General features: G+C 28.4%; 1 protein-coding gene across 1 annotated transcript in view; it reads left to right on the top strand.

Moving 5' to 3' along the window:
* Positions 1-13226, top strand: part of LOC123291043 (netrin receptor UNC5C-like) — a 385599-nt gene that overhangs the window by 205234 nt on the left and 167139 nt on the right. The window contains exon 7 of the mRNA XM_044871473.1: positions 2934-3104. Within this exon, the coding sequence (XP_044727408.1) occupies positions 2934-3104 (171 nt within the window). The remainder of the gene's footprint in view (positions 1-2933; positions 3105-13226) is intronic.

The following is a 13226-nucleotide window of genomic DNA, read 5'->3' as shown; positions in this document are numbered from 1 at the left end:
TTGAAAATTAAAGGTTGCGATGGTCATTAGTGCGTTTGCGTTTTTTAAACTTGTTTTTCACAATTTTCAAAGTTAATTGGATAATGCTAAACCCAAGATTGTTTATTTAGTTAACATAAAGTATAATTCTCGAAGCAATTCAATTTGAATACATAGAAAATTATTGTTTCAAAAGTTTATGTTATATAATATCGTTATTTTTGAATCATATTCTATATCACACATTCCTTCGTATACAAAACATACACCGTGTCACAAAAGTAACGGGGCGGTCCAAGAACTGTTTAGAGAAGTGTGTTCTCGAAAATATATTTTACTGGAAATCATTTTTGGAAAGCCGTATGCCACAAAACCGAATGACCAATTCGGTTGCCACAAATCCGAATCATCAGAACAGACGTATATTCGGTTCGATAAGCCATTTTTTAACAGTTTAGATCAAGTAATTTGCAACTATGAGTCAAATGATGGCCTTTATTTTGATCTTGGCGTCAACTTGAAGATAGGTAATTGGCAGATTAATTACAAATATTAACTAAAATTTTCCATTTGTACATTTGCAGTGCAAAAAGTGATATTTTTGTGTCCTAATATACTATACACATTGATCATAAGAAAGTAAGTGTTTCCATATTGAAAAAAAAAATATGGTTTTCAAAAAAACTATATATGTGATTGACAGAATCAAAATTTATATCAAAACTAGTTTCCTGGTTGAAAATAACGTAAGATAGCTTTTCACAAAAGAAACGGCTCTCCCAACAAAACAAAAATCCATATTCATTCTGTTCGCTACTATTCGATTTCTGCCGTAACTATTCGAATTACAAACTTTTGTAATTATTTGTAATTTGTAACAAACGAATTTTGTTTCGAAACAAAAAAATTTATTTTTTCATGTTTACACGAATTGACCACAAAAAATGATTTTTTCCACTTGAACTTGTTAATTTGCGACGTTCCACGGTCACATCAAGATCACACTTAAATGCCCACTAAATAGATTTTTTTTATCCTTGAAAATTTTCAAAAAAAAAAGCTACTTTAGAAAGATTTTGGACCATCCTGTTACTTTTGTGACACCCTATTTACTGTAACAAAATAGTATTGAAATATAAAAATAACACAAACTTTGTAAAGAGTACCTTTTTTTGTTAAAATAGAGAAGATGGTTTGTTGAATAGTTGAAAAATTGTTATTTATTTATTTAAAATGTTTATTTATAAAATTGTATGCAAGTTTTATATAGAGTGCAGCACGAGCTGTGTATTAAATGTTTTATAAAAGTTTACTTAAAATATTATTGTTAACTATATTTCGATTTGCACAATTTATAATAATAATAATAAATAGCTATTATTACGAGCTATTTAAAAAAAAAAAAAATATTATATAAAATGCTTTTAGCACTTTTGGTTTATTATTATATAATTATAAGAAAATAAACCATTGAATTATACTCGCCAGACCAAAATTAAGGTTCAGATAGTATTATTAAAAATAAATTATTAAATCTCTGCGAAAAATTATCCGACAACTGATTTGATGTGTTTTCGTTTAGTTTTTTAACAAATGTAGCTTAAATTAGGAGGAAATACTTTCCTATTTATTTTTACAATTTTAAATAGTGAAAGCCTATATTGCAAAAATTATTTTACAAGAAAACCGTTATTACCATTGCCTTATTATATTTATCATTGGCTATTAACTTGTTATTTTCTTTAAAAATAGTACAATTCAGTTTTCCAGTTCTGTCATACAAGTATCCGTAATAAATCCAATAATTGTAGGCACATAAGTGTGAGACTAAACTCCTGTGTAAAAGATTTTCACTGTTCTTTCTTACATTATGTGGTATATCTTGAATTTTTTCCATGTTTACTTTTTAGTTAATATTATGCATCTAAAAATTCATCTTTTTTGTTGTAGTAAAAAAAATTCCTTTTTGTAAAGTACTTTGTAAAATTTGTTCATTTGCTTATGTAAATATTTTTTAAAGAATTTTAATTTTATGTGTAAATAACGTCTGGTTAGAATTGATTTTATTGATTTATACATTAAGTAGGTACATTAGGCACATGACTACCACGTGTTCAATTTAAGCGTGAAATAGCATGTAACTTTTATTAAAAAAAATTCTCATTCTGTTGAAAAACAAATTTTCGTTTTGGGGAAAATTTATTTTGTTTATTTTTCCAGTCACAAACATAATTTGAAAGTATTCTGACATTAAGCTTTAGCAATTACTGAATCTTTCACGTTATTAATTGCCTTTGCTTATTTGCATTCATTGGACTATTCTAATATTATTTATTTTGTAAACTTCACGATTTTTTACATTTCTAACGAACTTTGTTCCCTTCGCCTTAGTTGGAGCCTTCGGCAGTGGAGCTTCCTGCTCTCGCATATAGCTTTAATAAATACCTATTCACAATACCTGAATAATAATAAGAAATACCTCAATACTATTAAAAATACATAGTTCATAGTAAGTTGTAATATAATGTAATATATGATTTATATGCGCTCCCACCATTCAATGAAATTTAATTATCGGATCCACATGAACACATACACAAAATATCATTAAAATCGGTCCGACCGTTAAGGAGGAGTACAGTCACTAAAATCTACTCACTCAAAATATATAGTAGATATTGCGGAGCGCAAAATAGCTATTTGCATCTTTAAATATTTTAAATTCTAAATCTAATAAAAATTAGGTAAAGAGAACATTATGGTATTCTTTTAACTCATTCAAATCAAAGTATCGGATTATATTTTCTTCTTTTTACCAAATAAATAAACTGATTAAATTATAAATATATTTTTTATCGATATCGAGTATCGATAACTCTATGTATAATATTCGATTAATTATATAAAGTTAATGAAAATTTTCTTTTTGTTTCCGTTTCTTCAATTATACGTAGCTGTTGATGGACGTTGGTCACAGTGGTCAGAATGGTCATCATGCGGTACAGACTGTCGACAATGGCGGCGTCGAACATGCACTCAACCACAACCAAGCGGTGGTGGTAATCCATGTCAAGGTCGTTCCAGACAATCTCAACCATGCTGTATATCAACACAAAGTGAAGCTGGTAAGTGTTATAAACTTCTAGCGTATCTATCTATTTTCTACCAGGGAGTTATTATAAGTGGAAGCTATATATTATAAAAATACTTTGTAGTGAGTGAACTGTTGTTCCTAACAAACTCGATAAATATCGAATTTTCGATGTGAAAACGTTCGTGTGGTTCAGTAAAAAATACCCCCTAAGGTTTTTTATCTATATTTTTTTTTCTATTACCAACAAAAATGGGAAAATATTATTTAGTAACGCTCTAATTTTCATGTTTCTCAGCGTGAAAATATCAATTTTAAACCATTATATACTATTTCAGTATATTATTTTCCGACGTAAATATATTTTCAAAAATTTTTTTGTAAATCAATCATTATGAAACCAATGAGAATGAATATGATGGTTTCTGTATTCTTTCTATTGTTTTGGTTAATAATTACGCTTTTTATTACCCGACTGTCAAGGAGTGGTTATGTTTTTCACGCGTATCTTGTATATATGTATGTATGCTTTCTTTATTCTCGAATCTTCCAAAAGAGTCAATGGATTTCAACATTTAAGGTGTCAATATATGTGTCTCAACAACCCAAGTGTTCTTAGGTTGGTGTTTGAAAAATCAAAACAAAATGACAGATTTTGGGAGCGCAATAGTAATGCGCTAATAAAAATCCAATTAACAAAATCTATCGACTAGGATATCAAAATAAAGAAAATTAAAAGGGGGTTACAAAAATAAATATAAGAGTTAAGTTTAAATTTAATTAGGAATAATAAATTGATTTGAAAGTTTTAATATAATAAGACGGTTCTTTTAGTACTGTGACATTAAAAAGTCTAAAATAAAATAAATCACTAAAAAATAAAAAACCTGACTGCGTTAAATAAAATCTGAAAAGAAAGCAGCAACTCCAGTAGTTTACATAGGGACTTTAGCAGCTGGGGTCCAAATCAAGACCCACTTAAATCTTCCCAACAATGGACCCCGACTGTCAAAGTCGCCATGTAAGGTGCTGGGTATGTTTCCTTATTTTCAGGTTTTATTTTACGCAATCGGCTTTTCTATTTTTTTAATTATATATTTTAGAATATTTTTATAACATTTTAACTAAATTTTAAGACTATGACATAATGTTTGGAAGATACTAATCTCGTTAACAAAGTTCCAATATTTCATAATGGAACATTTTCGTGATTGGTTCAGTCTCTATGCATATAAATTTACTTTTCAAAATCATTTACGAATATATAAATATTAATGTATTTTACTGGTTGCTAGTAAAGCAAAAGCTCTCTCGACCATATGTTTCCTATTGATTTTAGTATGTGTTGTTTGTTATATTCGACTACCTATTCCCGTTTTTATTATCATATTAACAACAAACTAGAAGAATAAAAAAACAAAATTATTACACTCTAGTTTAACCTCTATATGAAGAACCCATAATAGTGAAAAAAGATGGAACATTGGTGTGAAATTGAAACTCACGGATAGTGGGCAGAGGATTTTTGAGAAAAATCAACAACTTTTGTAGGTATTAAATTTTTTAATTGTTTTGGACATTCAACTTTATACAGTATTAAAATTACAGTGACTTTCAACTTCTGAAATATTTTTATTGATATTTTATTCTTCAAAATATTTAAACAATTTTTCCAATGATATAATTCGTTAGCCCTAAATAAAATTGTAAGTTAACAGGCTTTCCTAAAACTCATTTCTAGACTATATAAATTAAAAAGTTCAGAATATTGAAAAATTTTGACACAAAAGTTGTTGAACGGATGTTTGAAAGAGTGTAGGGTCCTTAAGTGAAGTTTTCTAAAAATAATCTTAGTGCAACTTTTTTACTCGCTGATGTAGTTTGCATTTCATGTGGTCTTAGTTGGAAAGATTATGAACAAAATTTATATTTTTGCATTATTTAGTAAAAATGGTCGGAGAAAAATGATGTGCGAACAAAAGAATAAGAATACGGAGGTTATGTTCCTGCACACAACATATTTTTTTATGCCATTCATATGTATGTAAATTGTGAATATACATTGAACAATATATACCGGAAATTTCAAAATTCGAAAAAACCAGAAACGTCGAAATTCGTATATCTTCAGCAGGGTTATAGACGTATCTCGTGAACTAAGACATCAACCAAAGTCGACGTTTTCACATACTTAAGCGTTTCGTTAATAATTACTGGATAGTTTGTCTTACGTTAAATTTATTATATTAACTCCAAAAAAGCTTGTCTCTTTGAATTAATTTTACCACTTTTTTGAGCAACGTGCACATATATAGGGGTGTTTTTTTTGGTTACACTTTTTATACTCAGTGTAACTAAACAAGGGTAGTCTCATAATACTTTAGATAGCACCATCCTTTTCCACTTACACCGAGTGTAAGTACTGTCATCTCCAACAAAAAGAACATTCCTATACAAAACCTTTTTAACATATTTTTTTTTTAAAGTCGTTTAATGTTTTAATATTTATGGATTGAATGCTGCTAGTGCTTCCATAGTGACGATGATAATAATGTTCTGATGACAAGCAAATAGACGCATGCACAATGAACATAAATGGTACAGGTGCGAAGTTTATGACTATTTTATCCGTGTAAATAAATATATTGGATATTGTTGATTTTAAATATATGTACATATGTAGTTTAACTGATTGAATTTTTATTGAAATTTTATTAGTTATCGATTTCAATAACTCGATAAAATGCTAATCTGCATTTAGTTTTAATCAAGTTCTGGTATTAATGGTTTTGTTTGATTCGCTCACTAAATATACGAAATGAGAAAAGAATAATTGACATGTAAAGATAATAGAGATCTGGTATATCATGTATATGATGACATTCAGCATCAAATTATGTTTTCGATTTGAAAGGAAATTTAAATTTGTTAGGAAAAGTGTTTAAAAAGTGACATTTCAGTTGTTATTCAGACAATTATTCTATTTTTGAATATTTAATAAACTGAATTTACTGGGAAAAAGATACCTAAGTCTAGAATAGTTAAATGAATAATTTAAAAAGTCATACGTTAATTAAAAAAAATCGTAGCGCAAGAGCTGCGTTAGCTAAGCGAATTCCCTCAGAGATGGAAACAAAAAAAAAACACACAGAACAATTTTTCTTAAAATCGAGTATTGTATTTTTAACTTTTCAAGAAAAATCAGAGGCGTAATTTCTTTACTAAAACTCAGCAAAATTTACAAAAACATTTTTAGTTTGAAAATTTTAAGCAAAACAAACTTTTCACTTTTGTCGCAGTCACCATGACTGTTTATTTTTTTTTTTTTTGGTTATCACAAAAGTGCGTTCTCAGTTTTTGTCCAAGATTTTTACAAATGTCAATTAATTGAAATCATTTGAAGTTGTTAAATTTGTAACTAGATGATAATAGTATTGATTTGCGAATTATCATTGCCTGGAAATTACAAAAATAAGAATGGTACTTAGAAACTGTTTTGAAATCAAGCACAAATTTATAAACGTGTATACCGTAGCAACATTAAATCTTAAATTAGATTTGAACCCCTATCACACTTACTTCCAATTACTCGAAAAATTAGAACAGAAGAAATTTAAATAAATCAATTTGAAAATTATATCCCGATTGATATATTTTTCAAATATGATAGACTAGCAGATACCCGCCCGCTTGCTGGGCAATTTCAACTCTAAAAACAAAGTCTACCGTGTTATGGCTCTCCCATTCCTTGACCTCACTTATTCTCCTTTTTGTTCACAATTTTATGGATTTTAATTTTTTGGTGAGGTGAACTCTTTTTTTTGAAAATAAAATTTAATTCATGATGCTCGCTGATAATCTAACTATAGGTGAAATATTTCTAAGCTGCCGTGTAATTATTATAAGTAGATGTTAAGTATTATAAAATACCAAACAAAAGGGTTAGCAATAATTGTCCCACGGCAATATAATATGTGTTAATCCAGGTTATAAACTATCTGTGCTCCAAATTTCATCCAAATCCGTTCTGTAGTTTTTGCATGAAATACTAACATACATCCATAATAACTTTCACGATTATAATATAAATCAAATTTTCCGAGTATGTATCATAAACTGAACATCAAAGTTGTATCTACCTTTTTGCAGATCTCATTTAGCGTCTTATAAAATTCAAAAATCATTGAGTTGTTTCGTTACCGAAATAAGAACTTGTGTGTGCATGATATACCTTCATAAAATTTATGACAAAGCCTCTAATTTTGTCCATATATACTTATTCATAAATAAACAACAAATTATATTATAGGACTGTATTTAAAACAACAATTTACCCCATAAATATACATAATATAAAACAGTAAGTAGAAATAAACTTACTAACAAAACACCCAAAAACTGAAATTTTAGTATTCATGTAAATGTTAAAGAAAACATAAGGATTTACAAACTTAAGAAGTTAATATATGCGCATAATAAGTTCTCAAGCTTAACAATGTGATGATCAGCTTTTATAATAACGAATGAACAGAGTTAACATGTATAGGTAGGTACAAGTAGAGAAATAAGAGAGCTAAATATATATACATTATGATATTACACTCCTAAGAATACCTTTAAAAACCACATCATACCTTTACATTTTAACCACCTTATCAACACAAGCTCAACCATACCTATCCTATTCTACCTCATACATAACATAACATTACTTACTTTAACTTAACATATTGTAGAAACGAAAATAATTCCAACATTTCATTCATAAAATAGCAGAATTTCATTTATGAAATTTTACTTATTATAAAATTGTTACATTCAATTACTTTGAAGGTTGTTACTATTCCCTCTAAATTTCTGTCGTGTATATATTTTACGTTGTGCTCACTTCGTATACCAAAAGGCAGAATGTCGATCAAGTGGTAAACTTCTTGCAACACTATACTGTATGTCATAAAAATACTTAGCCACCCTTTAATGAGATATTGGAACTATGTTCCTTATCGCACGATATTTGTTTGCTGGTTATGTGAGCTAAAAACAAACAATCTGCAACAGCCACCAAAGACTGAAATCTTGGCTACTTAGGATTATTTTTAGAAAATCACTTGAAATTAAGTTTTTCTAGTTCAATTTAATAGAACCTATCGGGCAAAATCTTTCTGAACAACTTCCAAAATCGTTATGAACCCTGGAAAACGATAATCAAACACGTTACATTATTATTCGTTTTATTTCTGTTAGCGTAAGAATAAGAGATATTTAGTAACGTTTACTATACTTCACATGTTTAACACAAAATATTATTAAAAAGAGACAGTGTTACATATATTCTAATAATATATAATATTTTCGAGGTTTGTTGGTTTTTCCCACTCGTACCGTAACGTAACGTAACGTTTACTTGTATACTTGTACTCTAATGTGAATACTGCTCTACTTCAATATACTCCGTACTCGTACTATTATATACATTAATATAATACAAGAAAAGATACAGATACAATTTTCACTTGGCATACACATGCATACCATGCTGCTGCTTCTTTCCTATCATACACTAAGGATACTTTTCCATATTATAATACAAGAACTTTCACTATAAAATATAGAGATACTTAATCTGGATATTATAACATGGACATAATTTTCTGAGTATCGTTAATCAGAAGTTTGCTTTAATAGAGAAGTTGCATTAATTTTTTTTTACCACAAATTATATATAAATGAAAGAGTAATTTTCAAGTATATTTAAGTAATTTTTTTTTAAATTAATAATTCCATTTATTATTAATATTAATAGTTATATTTATGAATAAATAAAACAGTAGTGACGTACTAACCTCCGTTGAGGCCGTGAGCCAAGCGGTTTCTATGGAAATTCGTGTTATAATATTGTCAGCTGAGTGACAAACCATTTATCATTATTCGTGTTATTTTATCATTTCTCCGTGTGATGGTGTTACGAAAGCGAGGTGTTTACGTCATTGCCGTTTGAATTTATAGTTTAGAAAAACCATTTTCAATTGTAAAATTACATGAAAAATCAATTAAATGAAAATGAAAAACATAAAAGTTCTCTATTATGGGGTATGTGATCATTTCCACAGTAAAAACAAAACTTGCAAAATTGATACCAAAGCATTTATTAAGAAAGGAACTGACATACCGACACAGTGCATGCCTGTGAATCCCTACCCTCTTAACTAGGGTGAGGATTTACTGGGATGTCCTGGTGAAAAGCAGTTATACAAAATTTTGATTTGAGTAAATGCAGATTACTGTCGATATAATTTTGTTAGTTAACGACAAGCTAGTTAGTTAACGAAGTTGTTTCAGTACCGAATTTAACGATAGTAAATAGTTCTGGAAATTGAAAAAAAAACTCTACTATCTCCTTTACAATGCCTATAGAATATAAATAACTCAAGAAGTAGATTGTTTGTTATTGAACTTGCTGAAAAGACTAGCTAGTGTAATTATAGAGTTACAGCTTTATAAAAGTAGATAGAGGGCATCTTTTCTTTACAACGTACTGTTCTTTAGCTAGATAAAATATAATCTCTTGAACTCTTTAATTGGTTGAACTGTTGCATAAATGTTATGAATTGAAAATTTGTGCTTTCCGTGGGGACTGTTTATCACTGGAATACAAAATTTTATAAACATCTATAATATATTTATTATATATTTTATAATATGTCCCGTTTGTGGTTTTTTCATGGCTTTGCCTATAAAATATTTAAAAAATGTTGTTTTTTGCGTGTGACTGGCAATGATTTTTTGTTTTTCTTTGACGTATTAAATTGTGTTATTTGAATGAACAAATAACGAATTTAGTAAAATCTGTACATAGTATACATGAAAGTTACATCTGTCAATTTATTTACTAATTCTATCTTAATCATTCAACGGATTTTGTGAAGCTCTTCTCCATCGTGTGCATAATTTTTCCGGAATATTTGTATGTAAGGTAGGTACATCCTAATTCAAAGCGTGCGAAACGCACCGGGTCATTAGTATTGTATAATATGCTCTTCAATGTAGCGTGAACTAGTAAAAGTGTTTCCACGTCCAAATTATAATGTTTGAGCTATAGATACATTTATATAATACCAAATCGTATACATTTGTAGGTATTGTATGCCTTGCCTACTTTGCCAGATCTTATGAAGTGAAGTGAATAACAGTAAATTTCAAACTTATGAAAAGTTTTGTGAATAAAATCACATGAATATGTGGATTATTCATGTTTGACTTAAATATTAAGATTATATATATTTTCCATACAGAAAATTTAAATACCCTCTATTTTGTGTGTTGTCATTTATAATGCTCGTCTTTTCTACACTCTTCTTTTATATTTTATATTTCATCCGAAACTCTCAAACGAAAGAAAGATGGAATATTTTTTAATAATACATTGACTTACTTAATCCCTTATTTAATACTTATTGAAAACAAATCAAATTGTTAGTAAATTTTTTCCATTCAGAACAGATTTTATTGGATGGATTTGCTATGAAATAATTCGTTCAATACTTATGTGTCGCTTCCTTTGACATTCCTGGCGTTGTTGGCTCTTTTCTTAATTAAAACATTTGAATTTTTTTAACTAAAATATTCATAGTCTTTTTTACTTCGAACAAGTAGGACCAGTATAAAACTTTTTTAAGTAGTATGAGTAATATATTTTGAATATTTTTAAAATAATTAAGAAAAGCGCTAGGAATGATGTCTAATTTTGGGCTATATAAATAAATACGGGAATATGTCGAAGATATATTTTAGTGTTGACCTGAAGACCTGCGGAAAATTTCATGACCATTCTTCCTAACACAGCTCCGGTATTATTTGTAATCACCGCCCTAAGTGGCAACGCAGGGTGTGAACAGAGACTAAAAGAGGTGTTTTTCTCTGATTAACAGAAATTCAGCCAGATACAGTCTTGAAATGAGTAATGCTACCGAAATTCTAATATTAAAATCATTTTGCTTGAAAGTTTAGTTTTCTGAAACTATGGACTTTGGTCTGATCTTTTCAATGAGAATTTGTAGGTCCATTTTTTACTCCAAAACGCTAGTACTAGAGTTTTACCTTAGAAGTGACCTAGGAAAGAAAAAATTTTAGAGTGTAAAAGTAGTAAAGGCAGCGGGGTTGGATAGTTACAACATAGCGCTTGAATTTAAATATAATCCAAAGCTCAAAGATTTAACGCTTTAATTATTCATTTATTTATTAATTATGTGTATAATTTGATTTTTGGATTTTTTTTAACAAAGGGGTTTTATTGTCCAGATATTTTGTTCCACTTTAGCTCTATCTCTTTAAAGATGAAGTATAATAAATATGTCAATTATACACCATCTTGTAGAACATAAAATTTAAATTTTCTATTGCAGTGATATTTTATATATTTTGTTTACCTATAAAACATGATACTTATTTGATATTAAAATACTCTTCTATCCTTTCTTCTCAACTCTAAAAATATACGAACATTACCTAAATACACACACAAGTAAAATTGTTATCGATATTAAATCAGGATAAAAATATTTACTGTTTAGATTATGATCGTTCTATACAATTTTATAACAGCGTTCTTTTTTTTTTAAATTCTCTTTTGTTACAAGTTTTAATTAAAAATTGAAAGTATTTTCTATTTGTTAGATGGTTATTTTATATAGTTATGGATAAAGGGGACCATGTAGTACCTGGAATGAAATTATTAAAAATTTATTAGGTTGAATTATATCTCTGTTTATAGAAGAATGTAAATAAAAAAAAATTATTGATAAAATCACATGAATTATGGTACCTTTGTTGGAACTATGTGTACAACTTCACAATGTACCATGGTTCCATAATATTACTAAAACATGGAAAATCATGCCCGTTTCTATTAAGGTCTTTCACTAGTCTGAGCGTCCTGCGCTTGCCTATACTAGGCCATCCACAAAACAAATTTGAAATGCCTACATATTACCATGTATTAATAAGTGTTAAATTCAAGGTGCATTATGTTGTTAGATTCAAGGTACATCACTTTGGGGTATTCGAAGCTTTACCTCCTCAAAATTTAACGTTATCCTTAAAACTTGAATAAAGGTTATAACTTACTCGCCAATAACCAGTAAGCTATGTTGAATGTGATTTATAAAAGTATATACAAATGGCAGTCAGAAAACAATATGACATTGACAATCATTGTTCAGCATACTGCATTCTAATTAAATACACTCAATTTAATAAAAATTTTGTCTATTTAATAACAATAACTGCTACGAAACTACGATTGATTCAAGGTACATTTGACTCTAGGTACCACATCTTATCCTATATATAAATATTAAAAGTGAAAACTACAGTCTATTGTATTGATAATTTTCTTTATTGTATTCTTATTTTCCATTATTAAAATAAAAGTAAGCTTGAAAACTTACATTGAACTCTGATTTAAAATAAAAACAAAGATTAATATTTATATTCTTTAAAATGTATAATGGAAGTATATTCGGAAGTAATTTTAAGAACAATCATTAAAGTTTATTACTGATATTAAAAGTTTAAGATTCTTCTATTTTAAAATGCTGTAGCGAATTAAGGGAATTGCGATTGGAAACTATTGGTAAATTTTAGAAACATTCAGTTTACAAATGTAAATTTGTTGAGTTTAAATAATAGTTCCTTAGTGACCGAGTTTTGCTCGTTATTTATTTTAATTAAAATCTAGCTTGTTCGATGTTTTGCACCCGAAACCTCCTGCATACTAAATTTCATTTCTAGCTAGATTTCTTAAAATGAAACCTAGCTAGATCGATTTCTCACCCCTTGAACCCCTGCATATTAAACGTGAGTTATTTAATAACGCCATCTACCGAAACTTAGCTTTAGTGTTTCAGTGTTTGTAAGGCAGTTAGTTCCTCTGAATTAAAAAAGTAATTGTATTACTACTCGCCAATAGATGGAAATAGGGTTACATTTTTCAGTTTGTTTCAGTTTTTCCTGAAAACACGGATAAAACAACATTTTCTAAAAATGAAATAGTTAAATTTTTCGCCCCAGAAAACCTCTTCATTCTAATTTTCGTGATTTTCACGATATAAAAGAATTGCTCGTTTAAATATAAAAGATCTTCATTTGATTGAGTCAA

The sequence above is a fragment of the Chrysoperla carnea genome, chromosome 1 (assembly GCF_905475395.1).
Source record: "Chrysoperla carnea chromosome 1, inChrCarn1.1, whole genome shotgun sequence".
NCBI lineage: Eukaryota > Metazoa > Arthropoda > Insecta > Neuroptera > Chrysopidae > Chrysoperla > Chrysoperla carnea.
The sequence above is the reverse complement of the archived record's forward strand: the minus strand, read 5'-3'. Positions and strand labels throughout refer to the sequence as shown.